This window comes from Auxenochlorella protothecoides, assembly GCF_000733215.1.
Source record: "Auxenochlorella protothecoides strain 0710 unplaced genomic scaffold scaffold18, whole genome shotgun sequence".
NCBI lineage: Eukaryota > Viridiplantae > Chlorophyta > Trebouxiophyceae > Chlorellales > Chlorellaceae > Auxenochlorella > Auxenochlorella protothecoides.
The window spans coordinates 1,126,565-1,143,927 of NW_011934213.1; the positions used below are offsets into that span (position 1 = coordinate 1,126,565).

The 17,363-nt window shown below is 65.4% G+C and overlaps 6 protein-coding genes across 6 annotated transcripts in view; 4 read left to right on the forward strand and 2 right to left on the reverse strand.

The window, feature by feature from the left end:
* The window catches only part of F751_2008 (Eukaryotic translation initiation factor 3 subunit D), a gene marked incomplete at both ends in the record, with an annotated part of 3,225 nt that extends 2,527 nt beyond the window's left edge, over positions 1-698 (reverse strand). Inside the window, 3 exons of the mRNA XM_011399715.1 lie at positions 110-142; positions 367-431; positions 533-698. Of these exons, the coding sequence (XP_011398017.1) occupies positions 110-142; positions 367-431; positions 533-698 (264 nt within the window). The remainder of the gene's footprint in view (positions 1-109; positions 143-366; positions 432-532) is intronic.
* Positions 699-1,069: 371 nt separating this feature from the next.
* On the forward strand, positions 1,070-4,346 carry F751_2009 (Long chain acyl-CoA synthetase 7, peroxisomal; the record flags this gene model as incomplete). Its single annotated transcript, XM_011399716.1, has 8 exons — positions 1,070-1,221; positions 1,327-1,432; positions 1,663-2,069; positions 2,172-2,281; positions 2,543-2,905; positions 3,098-3,205; positions 3,430-3,923; positions 4,119-4,346. The coding sequence occupies 8 exons, from the start codon at positions 1,070-1,072 to the stop codon at positions 4,344-4,346; spliced, it is 1,968 nt and encodes a 655-aa protein (XP_011398018.1).
* A 521-nt stretch (positions 4,347-4,867) lies between these two features.
* Positions 4,868-7,879, forward strand: F751_2010 (Long chain acyl-CoA synthetase 7, peroxisomal; the record flags this gene model as incomplete). The annotated part of the gene is made up of 6 exons (XM_011399717.1): positions 4,868-4,950; positions 5,074-5,179; positions 5,380-6,358; positions 6,571-6,678; positions 6,889-7,382; positions 7,652-7,879. The coding sequence occupies 6 exons, from the start codon at positions 4,868-4,870 to the stop codon at positions 7,877-7,879; spliced, it is 1,998 nt and encodes a 665-aa protein (XP_011398019.1).
* Positions 7,880-8,245: 366 nt separating this feature from the next.
* Positions 8,246-10,003, forward strand: F751_2011 (Alpha-ribazole phosphatase; the record flags this gene model as incomplete). The annotated part of the gene is made up of 4 exons (XM_011399718.1): positions 8,246-8,410; positions 8,671-9,099; positions 9,350-9,433; positions 9,602-10,003. 4 exons carry the CDS (start codon positions 8,246-8,248, stop codon positions 10,001-10,003), a joined length of 1,080 nt encoding a protein of 359 aa, XP_011398020.1.
* A 258-nt stretch (positions 10,004-10,261) lies between these two features.
* F751_2012 (hypothetical protein) lies at positions 10,262-12,235 on the reverse strand (the record flags this gene model as incomplete). The annotated part of the gene is made up of 6 exons (XM_011399719.1): positions 10,262-10,486; positions 11,012-11,113; positions 11,254-11,300; positions 11,480-11,559; positions 11,945-12,074; positions 12,226-12,235. The coding sequence occupies 6 exons, from the start codon at positions 12,233-12,235 to the stop codon at positions 10,262-10,264; spliced, it is 594 nt and encodes a 197-aa protein (XP_011398021.1).
* Positions 12,236-14,089: 1,854 nt separating this feature from the next.
* Positions 14,090-15,569, forward strand: F751_2013 (hypothetical protein; the record flags this gene model as incomplete). The annotated part of the gene is made up of 5 exons (XM_011399720.1): positions 14,090-14,158; positions 14,312-14,458; positions 14,725-14,915; positions 15,159-15,391; positions 15,505-15,569. 5 exons carry the CDS (start codon positions 14,090-14,092, stop codon positions 15,567-15,569), a joined length of 705 nt encoding a protein of 234 aa, XP_011398022.1.
* Positions 15,570-17,363: the final 1,794 nt, after the last annotated feature.

The following is a 17,363-nucleotide window of genomic DNA, read 5'->3' on the forward strand; positions in this document are numbered from 1 at the left end:
CCAACGCGCCGCGCCCCGCGCTGTCCGTGGGGCGGCCGCCGTCGCCGCGGCCCTGGCCCCAGCCGCCGCGGCCGCCGCGGCCGCGCTGGCCGCCGGGGGGCTTGCGCACCACACGCGTGTCCACCAGCTCGAAGGCCTCGTCCTGTGTGGCAGGGATTGGAGGGGCACGCAGAGGGGGTGAGGGAGGGGAGATGCTGTGACTGCTGAGCAAGCGCTGCTGTTCCCATGTGAAGCCGCTATGTTTCTTTTCTGGAACCAGGCGATGGATCCAGAGAGCCCATGGCCCGCTGCATATACGATCCATGTTGCCCATGCTACACTATAGAATGACTCGATCACATACTTCCCCAAATCCAGCGCCCCCACCTCCTCGCCCTTCTCGAAGTTGAAGACCGCCATGCCCGGCAGAATTTCGCGGTCACGGTACCGCCCTGGGCCAGGCATGGAGGGGTAAGAGTGTGAGCCAAATGCATGGCTTCAACCCACAGGTAAGCGCCCCCCATCTTCCTCCCCTGTCCGGGCAAAGTCGCACCCTGGTATCCACGCTGGCTGGCCTGCTGGCTGAAGTCGGCGATGCGGCCCAGGCGGTCGCCCTTGCTGTATGGCATGAATGGGACATCGCGGAATGCCTCCGGCACGGTGGTGGGGCCCCAGTCCTCGTCATTCTGGTCGATGGCGGGCAGCTTGAAGCCCGGCATCCTGCTCCCAGGGGGGATCGTCCAGGTGCGGCGCAGGCGCTCTGTGTCAATCAGTGATGCACGGTCAGGGGGTAAGACTGGCGACTCAGAGCTGGTCTCAGAAGTGCTTATTAATCTCGTGCGACCTCCACGTCGAATGACCGAGACAGCGCAAAGGCTTGGCTGGCTTGGTCCATCCTTTCCTCCCCAGCCATGGAGCGCTTCTGTCAGAGCAGCTATCACAAATCCACGAAATCATAAAAGTGCAGTTCTTGACGGACCGTCATGGCTGATTGATGCGACACTCGTGCGCGTCTCGCTTCGTTCAATCACTGGGTATTACATTAGAAGCCACAAAAACATCATCCAGATCGCTGTGAATTCCTGGCAGAATGGGTGACACGGAGCCCCATGTCGCCCCCACCCCCCGGCACACAAAGTTCAACCCAGCCCAGCTGGACCTGTCTCTGTACCCACCACTGGACCAGCAGTGCATCGTCCTGACACAGGAATCAGACTCGCCCGGTACGGGCGCCGTGCGCAGGTGATCATGAGCATGATTGGGTAATTGGTAGGTTGCCAAAACCCTAAATCACCGGAACCTCCTCCCGTAATCGGCCCCCTCCCCCCGCGACCACCCATCATGCAGGAATGCCCGGCACCCTGATACGCTGGTAGATTCCCTTCCCGACCCAGACGGCCACGTCAAGACGGCGTATGAGCTCCTGGAGCTGAGTATCGCCAAGTATGGCCAGGTGCGGGCATGCTTAGGAGGGGGGCCGTCGTGGAGGGGCCTGAGACTCTTGATTAAGGTCACGTGCTGCGATCACTGCTGCGTGCAGGGGGTCCACTGCTTGCCTCGGTGCTTCCCTGCACCACCGGCTGCCCCTCGCAGCTGCGCTTGTGGGGATGTGTGTGCGCTCCGACCACCGGCTCCGTCCGATCCCACCCCTTCCCGCTCTCACACCCCCCTCCCGCCCCGCAGAGGGACTACTTGGGCACCCGGAGCGTGGACGCGCAGGGCACCCCCGGCGCCTACACCTGGCAGACCTACGCCGGCGTGGGCCAGGCGCGGCTGGAGATCGGGGCGGGGCTGCGCCACCTGGGCGTGACCCGCGGCGCGGCGGTGGGCCTCTACAGCGCCAACTGCGCGGAGTGGGTGCTGGTCGACGCCGCGCTGCATGCGCACGCGTGCGTCGGCGTGCCGCTGTACGACACCCTGGGCGCGGACGTGGTGGCCTACATCCTGGGCCACGCCGAGCTGGCGGCGGTGGCCTGCTCCGCCGCCGTCCTCCCCGCACTTCTGGAGACGCTGCCGGCCTCCCCCACCGTCCGACTGGTGGTGGTCTACGCCCAGCCGCCCGGCTTCTCGCCGCCGGCACCCCCCCCGGGGTCACACGCCCGCGTCGTCTCGCTGGAGGAGGTGCGGGGGGCGGGGCGCGCCCACCCGAGGCCCCCCGAGCCCCCGGCCCCGGCCGACACCGCGCTCATCAGCTACACCAGCGGCACCACGGGGCGGCCCAAGGGCGTGGTCATCACCCACGCCAACATGATCAGCCAGGTGGCGGCCAGCGTCTGCGCCGCCCTTCCTCTCCTCGTCGCCAGTGCGTGGCTTTGCTGTTTTGGGCGGGTGTTGTTGGAGAATCGGGGGCGAGTGGAAGATGGGGAAGGGGAACAAGGTGGACTGAACCGCATTGCTCCGGGTCTGTATGCTCGTTTCCTTGTCGGGGGGTGCTTGCTCCCCAAGCCCCTCCCGTGGGGATTGTGCAGCATGGCTTCACCATCCCCGGCCTCGCGTAGTCCCCCCCCTGCTTCCCCCAGGCAACTCGCACATCACCCCCTCCCCCTCTCCCCCCACCTGCCAGGCCAGGCCATGGAGCGCCACGTGTCCTACCTCCCCCTGGCGCACATCTATGAGCGCATGACCTACGCGATGTGCACCTACCTGGGCGGGGGCCTGGGCTTCTTCCGCGGCGACGTGCTGACGCTGCTGGACGACATCCAGGCCCTGCGCCCCACCTACTTCCCCTCCGTCCCGCGCCTGTGGAACCGCATCTACGACCGGATCATGGCCCAGGTGGCGGCCAGCAGCGCGGTCAAGAGGGCCATCTTCTGGGCGGCCTACGGGTACAAGCGGCGGCGCATGGCGGAGGGGGACATGACCGGCGGGCGGTGGGCGCCCTTCTTGAATCGCCTGGTCTTCAACAAGATCAAGGCCGTGGTCGGAGGTGGGAGGAGGTGGCTGTGGTTGGGACTGCTGGGGTTAGGAGTCTGGGGGGGAGCATTCAATGCCCCCCCCAAATTTGATCAATGCTGCAGCGGCAGTCCTGGGTTCCTCATGGAGACCGCCCCCAGCCTTGCGGAAGCCTTCCCACAGAGCTGCCATCCAATGCACTCTGCACCTCCTCAACCCCCTCCAGGCGAGGTCAAGGTCATGATCAGCGGGGCCGCCGCGCTCTCCCAAGATGTCTTCGAGTTCCTGCGCGTCGTGTTCGACTGCGTGGTGGTCGAGGGCTACGGCACCACAGGTCAGGGTTTTTAGATGGGCTGGAAGGTGACAGGTGGTGGAGGGGAGACCCTTGTGTTTTGGGAGGGCTCTTCCTCTGGCAAGGTTTTGAGCGACTCCATGCTCTCCGGGCCAGGCATCGCATGGTGCTTTCCCCACCTGAAGATGAGGTGAATCACACTGTACCCCTCCCTCTCATCCCCACCACCCCGCCCTCTCCCTCACATCCTTGCTAACTCCTGGCAGAGACCACGGCCGCCGCCACGGTCACCACCCCCGGCGACCCGGTGGTGGGACACGTGGGTCCCCCCCTGCCATCCTGCGAGATTCGGCTGGCCGACGTGCCCGAGCTGGGCTACACCAGCGCGGACCTGCCTGATCCCCGCGGCGAGATCTGCGTGCGCGGCAACATCGTGTTCAAGGAGTACTACAAGGACCCGGAGACCACGCGGGAGACGATCGACGCGCAGGGGTGGCTGCACACCGGCGACATCGGCACCTGGCTCCCCGGCGAGCGCCTGAAGGTCATCGACCGCAAGAAGAACATCTTCAAGCTGTCCCAGGGAGAGTACGTGGCGCCGGAGAAGATCGAGGGCCTGTACACCCACTCCCCCTACGTCGCCCAGGTCTTCGTCCACGGCGACGCCCTGCGCTCGCGCATCGTGGGCGTGGTGGTGCCCGACCAGGAGGCCCTCCTGCCCTGGGCCGAGAGCAATGGGCTCGAGCCAGACCTGGGCCAGGTGGGTGGCTGGCCGTCCGGGGTGGGGAATGCTGATGAATGGCTTTCACTCACTGGGCACGACTGCCGGGCGTCCTGGCGCATGTCTGGAGCCCCACTGTGCTGCGTGTGGTTGCGAGTGCCTGGTGACGTCAGGAGGAGTGGGGCAGCTGCAGGTGTGTCACCCCTCTGGCCAGCTTCCCACCATGACCTGCAGTTGTGTAAGGAGGAGCGGGTGAAGGCCCTGATCCTGCAGAGCATGCTGGAGGAGGGTCGCGCCGCCAAACTAAACGGATTCGAGCAGGTGGTGGACATCACCCTGACGCCAAACCCCTTCTCGGTGGAGGCCGGGACGATGACCCCGACCTTCAAACCCAAGCGGCCCCAGCTCAGGGCCGCCTTCTCCGGCGCCATTGCAGACATGTATGCCCGCGCGCCTGCCTGAGAGTGTCTTGAGACTACCACTCCGATGACCCAAAGGCCGGAGGCTGTCTGAAAGGCCTGGACCTTGAACGGCTATCTACTACTTCCCTTCATGCCTGGTTGACGTGCCGCCCTTTCTGCAATGGTTGATCTCAGGCTGGGTTGCCATTGTATACTTCATCCTTCTCATTGCAAGAACCGGTCTGAGGGCATGCATAGCCTCGTGACAACATACAGGAGGTGGCCAGGTCTGCACATCGAAGTTTAGACATGCCATGGTCGTGCTGAAGATGCGTGCGCAGCCCCGCGCGCGAGAAGTAATCTCCGAAACCCCGTCAGCATCCCCGGTGCAGTTTATGAAACACCATTTAGAAAGACCTCCTCCATCGACTTCGTGCACTGTTTAAATATACTTGTGAAGAGACTTTTCCAATGCAGCATTCCAACAATCGTATCAGGGTCCTGGCTGGGCACCTGCCCCCCGGGCACGAGGCGACCAGTGAGCAGGCAACCCTGACCACGTCTCCCACCCTCGCCCTGGACATGTCTACCTTCCCTCCCCTGGATGCGCAGTGCGTGGTACTTCCTGAGAAGCTCAACGCACCCGGCCCCTGGACGGTCCGCAGGTGAGCCCTGGGTTGGTTGCCGTGCCCTCCCGACACAGCGGCAGCGGGCCTCCTGCGCGCCTGTGCTGTGAAGCTGCAGGGTCCCAGGGATCGAGGTACCCCACTTTCCCTCCTCCCTTCCAGGAATGCGAACTTTCCCGAAGCCCTGATCGACTCCTTCGATGGCGAGGAGAGCCACGTGAGGACCTGCTACGACCTGCTGGAGCACAGCGTGGTCAAGTACCCAGATGTGCGTGGGATCCTCTGTGGCATCCCAGGCCAGCCTGCCTTTGGAGTGATGTGATTGCACTCTCGATACACGCGACCAGCTGTGCGCTGGGTTTGATGCGCGCCCATGCCTGCACTCCGTGTGCCTGCCTGGCGCAAACCCTCGCCGCTTCCCACCCCGCTCCCCTCTCATACTCCCCCCTTCCCCCTCGCCACACACAGAGCCCGTACCTGGGCACCCGCAGCGTGGACGCGCGGGGCGCCCCCGGCCCCTACGCCTGGCTGTCGTACAGCCAGGTGGGCGAGGCCCGCACCCAGATCGGGTCTGGGCTGGCGCACCTGGGCGTCCGCCCCGGCTCCAATGTGGGCCTCTTCAGCACCAACTGCGCGGACTGGGTGCTGGTGGACGCCGCGCTGCACGCCTACGCCTGCGTCAGCGTGCCGCTGTACGACACCCTGGGAGCCGACGTGGTCCAGTTCGTCAACAACCACGCCGAGCTGGCGGCGGTGGCCTGCTCCGCGGCCACCTTGCCCGCGCTGCTGGAGACGCTGCCGGCCTCCCCCACCGTCGCCGTGGTAGTGGTGTACGCCGCGCCCGCCGGCTTCCGCATGCCCGCCACGCCCCCCGGCTCCGCCGCGCGCCTGGTGTCGCTGGACCGGCTGCGCGCGCTGGGCATGAAGCACCCCTCACCGCACGTGCCGCCCAGCCCGGCTGACACCGCGCTGATCAACTACACCAGCGGCACCACGGGCATGCCCAAGGGTGTGGTGCTCACGCACGCCAACATCGTGGCCAGCATCGCGGGGCAGATCAGGTCCACCGCCGTCCTCGCCACCATCGACGCCACGGAGCGCCACATCTCCTACCTGCCCCTGGCCCACATCTTCGAGCGCGTGACCTACATGAGCGTCACCCACCGCGGCGGCGCCATCGGCTTCTTCCGCGGCGACGTGCTGACGCTGCTGGAGGACATCCAGGCCCTGCGCCCCACCTACTTCCCCTCCGTCCCGCGGCTGTGGAACCGCATCTACGACCGGATCATGGCCCAGGTGGCGGCCAGCAGCCCGGTGAAGCGCAGGCTGTTCGAGACCGCATACGCCTACAAAAAGCGGCACATGGCGGCGGGGGACATGACCGGGGGGCCCTGGGCGGGGTTCTGGAACCGCCTGGTCTTCAACAAGATCAAGCAGGCGGTGGGAGGTGAGAGGGTTCGAGCTTTGGTGTGTGGTGGGGCTCAAAAGGGGCGGGTGCGAACAGCCATTCAGTATGGAAGCACTGCGTGAAAATCCCAGGACCAGTGGGAATCGGGGCCTCTGTTGCCCGGCCAGCCCCGTGGCTGGGCCTCGGATGCAAACAGGGCTGCATCTGCATGTGCTGGCCCGCCCTCACACGCTCCCCCTCCCGCCCCGCAGGCGAGGTGAGGATGATGGTGAGCGGCGCCTCCGCCCTCTCCCCAGAGGTCTTCGAGTTCATGCGCATCGTCTTTGACTGCGTGGTCATCGAGGGCTACGGCATGACAGGTACGCGGTGTCGCTGGCTTGGGGGGGCCAGGCTGAGATGGCGGGGTGATTCCATGGCCAGGGATGGACGCGCGGGGCGCTGGGTCCTACAGCTTTGCGCAGAACCTCCCCCCCCCTCCTGTTTGCCCTGGCAATTCCTGGGATTCAAGACCTTCACAGACACACCCACCCCATCATGATTCCCCTGTGTACACCCCCGTTCATGCGCAGAGACGACGTCGGGGGCCACCATCTCCATCCCCGGCGACCCTGTGATCGGGCACGTGGGCATCCCCACCCCCGCCTGCGAGGTCAAGCTGGCCGACGTCCCCGAGATGGGCTACACCAACGCAGACCTGCCGCGCCCGCGCGGCGAGATCTGCGTGCGCGGCCCACTGCGCTTCAAGGAGTACTACAAGGACCCGGAGAACACTCGGGAGACGATCGACGAGGAGGGGTGGCTGCACACCGGCGACATCGGCACCTGGCTCCCCGGCGAGCGCCTGAAGATCATCGACCGCAAGAAGAACATCTTCAAGCTGTCCCAGGGGGAGTACGTGGCGCCGGAGAAGATCGAGAACATCTACGTACGCTCCCCCTACGTCGCCCAGGTATTCGTTCACGGCGACAGCCTGCGCTCCTGCATCGTGGGCGTGGTGGTGCCGGACCCAGAGGTGCTCCTGCCCTGGGCCAAGCAGCGCGGACTGCCCCAGGACCTCGCCACGGTGTGTGTGTGTGGTTGAGTGTGGGTGAAGAGTGAAGGGGAAAGGGGTTGAGGCGAGGGCCGGGCACCGGATGCAGGGAGCAAGGGAGCGAGCAAGCTTGCGATTGCCACAGCACGCTCCATCCCTCCCCGTCGTCTGGCTTCAATCCAGTGTGCTGCATGCCACTCCCTGCGTCCCTTCTCATCCAGAAGGATCACCAGCCCCCCCCCGCCCCCGCGCCCCATCTCTCGTGCAACACTCCAAATCACCCATCCCCAAACCACGTGCAGCTGTGCGAGGACGAGCAGGTGAAGGCCATGATCCAGAAGTCGCTGTCCGAGGAGGCGCGGGTGGCGAAGCTCAAGGGCTTCGAGCAGGTGGCCGACATCGTGCTCACTCCCGTGCCCTTCTCCGTGGAGACTGGGACCATGACCCCCACCTTCAAGCTGAAGCGGCCGCAGCTGAGGGAAGCCTATGCCCCGGCCCTGGAGGCCATGTATGCCAGGCTCCCCATGTGATCCGGGTGCCCAGGCAGGTGGACTGCATGGAGCCGGTGCGCTGCCAGCCGCACCTGCTCGGTGCTGAATCATGTGCCCCACCGCACCCCGCAGCCCACTACAATTTTGTTGCCCCCAAAGCACGGCATGGCGCCGCTCAATCCCCTAGCTAGTTTGCGAAAAGATTGTCACCTGGTAATCGGATTGGATCAGTAACTGATTCCGGGAGGGTGGGCCATGCCGGTGTTGTCTGCGCGCAACGACGTGTGGGTGATCCGGACGACACGCAGTGGCATCGCGCTGCTGACAAATTAGATCGGAGTTGGCTCGAAGAGACTGACGAGGAAAATCTCTCTCCAGGGTGTCAGGGCCGAGACTCGCCCCATCATGGAGGCCTCCAGGGCGACCCCGACACCCACCGCCACCCTGCGTTTCACCCTGCTGCGGCATGGCCAGAGCACCTGGAACGCGCAGGGAAGGCTGCAGGGGAGCACGGATGCAGCGTGCCTGACGCCAAAGGGCATCGAGCAGGCCAAGGATGCAGCTGCCAGGGTGGGTGGGTGGGTGGCAGTGGCTCCGGAATGCCTTGTGCTTCCGGATTGCCTGATGCTCTGAAAGCACATTCTGCACCCGCTGTCCAGTCTTTAGCCCGCCACGCCCTGCCATGCCGTTCGAGTTCGCTGCGCAGGCGTCTGGCACGATGTGCCGGTCCCCGATCACGATGTGCCGGTCCCCAGCGTCACCACGTGGCAGGCCAGGCAAGGGCAACGCTCCCCCAACCTTCCCCCTTCCCCTGCATCATCTCTGCGTAGCTGCGGGACACCCACTTCCATGCCATGGTGCACAGCCCCCTGCGCCGCGCGGCCGACACGGCCGCCATCGTCTGGGGCGAGCGCGCCGGCCCGAAGCATGCTTTGCACGACCTGCGCGAGCTGGACCTGCACAGCTGGGAGGGCGCGCTCAAGACCGAGGCGGCTGCCCGTGACCCGGGGGCCTACGCCGCCTGGAAGGACCGGCCCGCGGCCTTCCAGCTGGACGGGCGCCGGCCGGTGTGCGACCTCTGGCGCCGCGCGCGGTCCGTCTGGCGGGCGCTGCTGGACCCCGGCGGCGCGCTGCGGGGATCTCTGGGTCCGGCGCAGGGCGCCCCCTCCGTCCTCCTCGTGGCGCACCAGGGGATGAACAAGGCACTCATCAGCACGGCGCTGGGGCTTGAGGAGGATGCATTCCGGAGCCTGCCCCAGGTGGGGGGCCAGAGGCGGGGCGGAGGCGGGAAGGACGAAGCTTACTGGTCCTCCGGGGGGTGGGGCTTGTACGGAGGTGTGCAACCTTCCCTGGCCTGCATGAGATGGACAGGTGCTGGCCCTATGAACAGCATGCAATAAGCCTTGCTCGCTCGTGCCTGGTGCTTGCTCGCGCCTCGCATTCCAGTCCTGGCCTCCCACGACGGTGCATCGGCACCTGGACATCCCACTCCCCACTCCCACCCTGAAGGCCAACTCGGCATACACCTGTCTGGACATTGGACTTGGCCAGCAGCCTGGCATCCACAGCGTCACCGTGGTCTGCCTCAACCAGGTGGGCGGTCAGATGAGGGGTGGCACAAGGGCCCCTGGCCTGGGACAATGTCTGTGCTCGGCTGCAGGCTAGACCCCAGGCCCTCCTCCATGTCATCCTCGCTCCAGCGGCGCAAGCCTCACCCCGGCACCTCCTTTGTATACATCTTCCCCCTCTCCATTCGCCCAGGGTCCCATCCACAACATCCTGGCAGGCATCAGCACCACCACCTCTGGACTGCTCGTGCTCCTGGCCAGGGCCGCAGACGCGGACGAGCAAGAAAGGACGGCGGCAGCCGTGGCGCAGGCCCTCGGCCTGGAGGGGCCCAGCTGGCAGACGCCGCAAGCGTCGGAGGACGCTGCCGACCTTCCCGGCAGCATCCTGTCTTTGGCGGCAACTGACGACGGGCCTACCCTGGTGTGCCTGGACGCCGGTGGGGTGGAAGCGCTGCTGCATGCCTGCCTGGGGACCCGGCCGGAAGCTGTGCGCTGGGCGCGACAGCCCGGCACGCTCACTGTGCTGCAGTTCGAGGCAAAAGGCGATGCCATGCGGCCGGTAGTGCACTGCGCAAACTGCGTCCTCCAGGGATGAGGTGCAGGGCCGAGCCAGCAGCGGCCCAGCATGGATTGGTCTAGATGGGCAGCGTTGGTGCTGGAGGGGTCCATATCCTGAATCCAAATTATTGTGTACACTTGAAACCAGCCCATCGGATCTTCTGTACCCACGGGGAAGCAAGCGTACGCAGCCGGGTGTGTGTGTTCGTATGACGAGCCTGTAAGGTTGACGAAAGGAGAAAGGGAGCAAGAGCGAGCCGTGTAGCGATCACCGGCGAGCCCTCCCAAGTGGTGCTCAGGCCAGGATGTAGAAGTAGGAGTTATACAAGACGACTGCTCCAGACCAGGCCAGCATGAGCGAATAGATGGCCCACCATGAGTACCCCGTCTTCAGCATGGAACGACAGATGAACATGGGTCCTGTGAGGCTCTCGAGCAGGAAGACAGGGAGCAGCCACAGGCAGCTCAACCGTGCCAGGAGTGTGAGGGGTGGCAGACTGATCGGCCGCGCTTTGGCAGCCTGTGAAGGTGATCGCGGAAGGCAAAGGTTGAATGGGAGCACTGAATGAGAGCAGCGGGATGCAGAGGTCAACACGAGGGTGGGGTGGGGGTGTGTGGGGGGGGTGCAGACATGCCTCATAGGTCTTTGCCAAATTCGGAGGGCGGGTCCTGTGAGGCCCTCGAGCATGAAGACAGGGAGCAGCCACAGGCAGCTCAACCGTGCCATGAGTGTGAGGGGTGGCAGTCTAATCGGCCGCGCTTTGGCAGCCTGTGAAGGTGGTCGCGGAAGGCAAAGGTTGAATGGGAGCACTGAATGAGAGCAGCGGGATGCAGAGGTCAACACGAGGGTGGGGTGGGGGTGTGTGGGGGGGGTGCAGACATGCCTCATAGGTCTTTGCCAAATTCGGAGGGCCAGTGCGTGATATACATGCCAGGGTGAGGCACAGCTGGTCAACACCGCCAGAGCACATTCTGGTGACAAAGCCCGTGGCTGCCATCCTTGCTGGGTGGTGACTCCGCCCCCATAGCCTTCAAGACTACACACCTCTCGCAGGAAGGAGTACCGAGCCTTGTACTCTGCTTGCCAGACGATGATGCAGGGTAAGATCAAACCCAGCACAGTGTGCAGCGTGTAGAGCGCCAGCGTCTGTGACATGGGGGCACATTGCGTGGAGAGGGCATGGATTGAGTGAACTAGGAGGGTCTGTGCGCTCTGTGTGGGAACATGCAGAGGCAGGAGATGCAATCATGAGACCGATGTTCCCTTGAGGTCAGGAGGCCGCCCACCTCCACATGGCCCTGGTGCCAGTTGTACGAGGCCAACACCATGTACCCTGCGAGCCATCAAGGGAAATGGTTGGGAAGTGGACCCCTGCAACAAGCGCCCAGGTGTGCACCCCTGGGCAATGGTAAGATGGTCCCGCGTCCAAGGTTTGGGTGCCAGTGGACGGATGCAGACCCTCTAATGCGCAGCGATGAAACCTCTCCCGGGCGTGGCCCAGAGAGCACCCACCGATGGCCTGAGCCGGGATGAACCTGCTGGTGAGGCTCCTCTGAAACACCAGTGCCTGCGACACCAAGGCATTGGTGCCCCTGCCAGGGGGAGGGAAGGGTAGGGAGTGTATGGGAGGCTGGGTCCATCACTGATTTAGATGCGCGCAGGTGAGTCCTCCATGCAGGATGCTGCGGCCAGTGCGCTGAGGGCAGGATGATTTGCCCCAGAGTACATGGCCTCCGGCGCTGCAGCCTCATCGCTGTATGCCCACCAACCCACGCATGCAACCCTTTTCACGCCGCCCCACGCTGCACACTGGTCAATGAGTCGGGAGAGGGTGCCTCTGCCCAGCAAGCTCTCGCTCGTTGAGTGTGTGTACCTGCACTGCCATCCTTGCTGGGCGGGACGAGCGATGCCTTGTGGGGTCCAGAGTTCCTGGGCATGCTCTACACATTTCTATTCCCCTGCCTCCACCCATCTCACAGGAAGATGTGCAGGGCGACCGTGTGCGAAACGAGGAAGGGCGGCATGATGGCGTCCCTCCACCGCCGCCACAACCCCGGCCAGACTGAGGGCAGCAGCAGGGTAGCTCCCAGCACAGCAAAGTTGCAGACTGAAAGGATGTTTAAGAAGAGGGGTGGATGCAGGAGGGTCTGGGTGGGGCTGCCCATGCACCTTGTCAGCCAGCAGCAAGAATTGCAGGGAGGTGGAGCAACAGGCCCCACCTCCCCAACTCCAGGCTCCATGGGTCCCATTGGACTCACTCATCAACATCGTCATCCAGTCCATTTCATGAGCCTCCTTCAGCGTCTTGTAGGTTGCCACGGCTTGATAAGCCCGAGAGGGTCCCGCATGAGGATGCTGTCACGCCTCCGACACTGCCTCTGGACTCTCTGCGCTGCCTTCCCCACTCCCACTCGCCGCACCATCATGAGTCGCGTCATCGCCACATCGTTGCCGAGCTGGATGGTGCCGATGTACTGCCGGTATGCCTGCTCCAGGCGGGCGTTGGTGAAGTGCTGCGAGAGCGGAAGCTGCAAGATTTCCATCTTCCGCTCGTCAACAAGCCTGCTCGACACATCCCCCATCCACCGGGTCATGGGCCTTGTCGCGGCGCCAGTGCGAATGCAGAGAAGCACAGCGCTTATAGCAGACGGACCCAAGAAATGTGTACATACACAGCGCGGGCTGATGTTCAATGCTCAGTCTTACCCATCGGGCAAATTTTCGGGAAATGGTTGATATAATGTTCGATATCGTGAGATTCCGGAGAATTTCGAGCTTAAACCCGCGGTATCGAAAGTTTCATGCTGGATCACATAAGGCGCGCACGAGCTGTCCTCGGTCCACCCCTCCACGATATGCCATCGCTCCATAGTCCACTCCAACCCTATGTCTTGGATATCTTGCTTGCCTTCCCACAGCACCATTCTCCATGTGATGTGACCTGCTCGCGTGCCAAGCTTGGACCGAAGGACGCCTGCTCCCCTGGCGATAAATACCCACCGACCTGCGTTGTAACGGCCTTACTCTCGACAGTCTGTAGGTTGCGTTGCATATTGACAGAGTGAAGACGTTTGTACGTTGAGACCGAAGGGCAGAGTGCCCCTGTGATCGCTACCTCTCTCGGCCCCAGGGCGACCCCTGGTACACCGACGCCCCGCGTCTACACCGTCGTAGTGCCTCGCCCTCGCACAACAACCCACTTCGACGCAATGCCATCCGACTGTAATGCCTCGGTGAGTCCCGGAGAACGCTGGGAAGTCGTAATATAGGACTACCGCGGAGTTGGGCTGCCCTGGAATTCGGTGGACGGGATCCGGCCGCGTCGACATCTTCAGGGTTTGCGCTACCCGTCGTGTTGAGAGCATTTTCCGGATTTTTCTTTCGTTGAAGACCATCCACACCCCTTCTTACTCCATTCGGCAGGGGTGGCCGGCCCATTTGACTCCTAGGTCACCAGTCGACAGCGACCCTCGTGCCCCGGCTGACATGGGCGACGGCCTCAGCCAGCCATGAGTGTGATACTTTTATCTTGCAGTTGGGATGGGATGGAAGTGGGTAGACCGGGTTGCGTCGACATCAGTACAGATGTGTCTCGCGCAGCTATCACCATCAGCCACCCCCCCTGTGCTGTGGTATGGAGGTCTAGCCGCAGACTGTCCTTGCATCCACTCCTTCAACAGGGTGCCTGGGGCCAGGCCGAGACAGCTGCCCAAGCTGGGCAACCGGCTGCAGCCTCGGGACTGGGTGCCCACGGCCGAGGCTGCGATCCGGCGCCGCGACTGCCTGATGCGCTGTGCGGGAAGGGAATCACGGCCCGGGGAGCGCCAACACCGCATACATCAAAATTGGCTGGCACTGGCCGCCTCTGCCCCCCCTCTGAGGTGTGGGGATGTCGCTTTTGGGGGCTGGTGAGGAGCCTTGGTATGGCTGTGATCGTGGGGTGCGCGTCGTCGAGTCGACGGGCATGCATGCATGCAGTTGGGTATGTGCATGGGCTTGAAGCTGTAGGGGAGACAATGCAGGCCATGGGACCTTGCTCACCCTCACACCAAACTTCCCCACCCCAGTGACAACGGCGAGCCAGCGCATCCAGGCCAAGGCACGCAACAGACCCTCTGCCCAATGGACGTGGATGTCGTGGCGGCGGATGATGCCCCCTCGACTTCGAGACCTCTTGCATCCGCGGGCCAGGTGATTGTGTTGGGTGGACTGAGTTGGTTTATTTGATTGGTGTGCGACAGGCATGGCTGTGGCGGAGTGAGGATGTGATTCTTAAAGTTGGTATCTGCAACTCATAGGCGAATACACACATCCCACCCCGTGTTTTCTCGCCCTGTGTCGTAGGACTCTCAGACGCCCCCTGTGCAACTCGACGTGGTCAACAAGCTGGACGACGCGGAGAAGAGGGAACAACAGTGGCAGAATGACGCCACGGTGAATGAATGGCGGACAGCGCCCGGCGAGGCGGGCACGAAAGGCCGATACGGGAAGGTGTGTGAGGACTTGGTGTGCCACTTTGGAGAAGGGGCTCCGGGGGCCACTGTAGTGTCCCCAAGCATGCGTGGCTCTACTGATCGAGACACCCAGACACACATAGTGACACCGTGTGCCCGCGCTATCACAAACTGTAGGTGCTCGGTGACTACGCAACAACCTCTGTCAAGACGACCTGGAACGGCTTCCGGGATCTTCCGAAGAAGAAGACAAAGAAGGAGACGATGAAGAAGGAGATGAAGAAGAAGGCGCAGCAGCAGCAGTGCGTGTTGGATGCGCTTCGACCGACTGTGAACGACGTCGTGGCCGTCGTCACCGAGTCGCGCACCGTCGGCGACCTCTTCGCCAACTTCCACGCCATCCGCATGGTGGAGGAGTTTGAGCGGCGGAAGCAGGCTGGCCAGGCAGACGCGGATGCGGCACTGCAACCATTCGACCAGATATTTTTCGCCAGGTGGGTCTCCTGTGTGTTGGGGGTGGGATGTGGGTGGGTTTATCTTGTAGGCAGACAGATGCCTGGTTTCCTTGCTTGATAGGGTCCCATGTCTGCATGTGGTGTGTGCTGGTTGGATCGGGAATGCTTACAGCTGTCTGGAACACGTTGCCACAGATGGGGTGCAGCGGCATGCGCCGCAGAGCAGGTGCCGAATAACCAGCCACCCTTTCGACCCACCCACCCATTACAACCACGGCGCAGATGCCTGATGCTCATTTGGCGACCTCGCGAGGCAGCCGGCGGAAATGCGGGCACCAATGCAAAGGCAGCGTTCGCGCCACTGGCCGAGTCCGTCGCCCTCTTCCGGGAGACGCTCGAGCGGGCTGGCGTCACCCTTCAGCCGCGCGACCTGGAGTACATCCGCCCGCTCATCGAAGAAGCGGCGGGGGACCTAGCGACAGCCACCTCTACGTACTACAAGAGGGAGCTCCTCCGTCACCTCCGACAGAACGCCAAGCTGGAGCTGGGGACCAAGGGGAACTGGTCGTCCCACTGTGCCCGCGCAGTGCTGTCCGTCAGCTTCGCAAACCCTCTGGCGCCGACAGAGGACCCGGTCGCCGCTCCCGATCAGGCAACCTCGACCCCAGCGATTGGCGCCAGCGCAGCTGCTGAGCCCGTCTTAGACATCGCGTCCGGTCTGCAGCCCCCGGCCCTGGGCCCCGGCGTCTCCACAGGTGCGGCGCCCGCCCCAGACGCCGCGCCCGACCAGACGCCCCCAGCCCCAGCCACCGGCAGCGATGCAGCGCCCACCCCAGCCCTGGCCGCCGCGCCCGACCAGCCTACCCCAGTCCCGGGCCCCAGCGTCTCCGCAGCGCCAGCCCCGGCCGCCGCGCCCAACCAGCCACCCTCAGTCCCGGGCCCCAGCGTCTCCGCAGCGCCAGCCCCGGCCGCCGCGCCCAACCAGCCACCCTCAGTCCCGGGCCCCAGCGTCTCCGCAGCGCCAGCCCCGGCCGCCGCGCCCAACCAGCCACCCTCAGTCCCGGGCCCCAGCGTCTCCGCAGCGCCAGCCCCGGCCGCCGCGCCCAACCAGCCACCCTCAGTCCCGGGCCCCAGCGTCTCCGCAGCGCCAGCCCCGGCCGCCGCGCCCAACCAGCCACCCTCAGTCCCGGGCCCCAGCGTCTCCGCAGCGCCAGCCCCGGCCGCCGCGCCCAACCAGCCACCCTCAGTCCCGGGCCCCAGCGTCTCCGCAGCGCCAGCCCCGGCCGCCGCGCCCAACCAGCCACCCTCAGTCCCGGGCCCCAGCGTCTCCGCAGCGCCAGCCCCGGCCGCCGCGCCCAACCAGCCACCCTCAGTCCCGGGCCCCAGCGTCTCCGCAGCGCCAGCCCCGGCCGCCGCGCCCAACCAGCCACCCTCAGTCCCGGGCCCCAGCGTCTCCGCAGCGCCAGCCCCGGCCGCCGCGCCCAACCAGCCACCCTCAGTCCCGGGCCCCAGCGTCTCCGCAGCGCCAGCCCCGGCCGCCGCGCCCAACCAGCCACCCTCAGTCCCGGGCCCCAGCGTCTCCGCAGCGCCAGCCCCGGCCGCCGCGCCCAACCAGCCACCCTCAGTCCCGGGCCCCAGCGTCTCCGCAGCGCCAGCCCCGGCCGCCGCGCCCAACCAGCCACCCTCAGTCCCGGGCCCCAGCGTCTCCGCAGCGCCAGCCCCGGCCGCCGCGCCCAACCAGCCACCCTCAGTCCCGGGCCCCAGCGTCTCCGCAGCGCCAGCCCCGGCCGCCGCGCCCAACCAGCCACCCTCAGTCCCGGGCCCCAGCGTCTCCGCAGCGCCAGCCCCGGCCGCCGCGCCCAACCAGCCACCCTCAGTCCCGGGCCCCAGCGTCTCCGCAGCGCCAGCCCCGGCCGCCGCGCCCAACCAGCCACCCTCAGTCCCGGGCCCCAGCGTCTCCGCAGCGCCAGCCCCGGCCGCCGCGCCCAACCAGCCACCCTCAGTCCCGGGCCCCAGCGTCTCCGCAGCGCCAGCCCCGGCCGCCGCGCCCAACCAGCCACCCTCAGTCCCGGGCCCCAGCGTCTCCGCAGCGCCAGCCCCGGCCGCCGCGCCCAACCAGCCACCCTCAGTCCCGGGCCCCAGCGTCTCCGCAGCGCCAGCCCCGGCCGCCGCGCCCAACCAGCCACCCTCAGTCCCGGGCCCCAGCATCTCTGCAGCGCCAGCCCCAGCCGCCGCGCCCGACCAGCCTCCCTCAGTCCTGGGCCCCGGCGTCTCCGCAGCGCCATCCCCAGCCGCCACTCCCAACCAGCCTACCCCAGTCCTGGGCCCCACCGTCTCCGCAGCGCCATCCCCAGCCGCCACTCCCCACCAGCCTACCCCAGCCCTGGGCCCCGGCGTCTCCGCAGCGCCATCGCCAGCCCCGGCCGCCGCGCCCGACCAGCCGCCCCCAGCCCCAGCCGCCAGCAACGTCGCAGTGGGCCCCCCAGC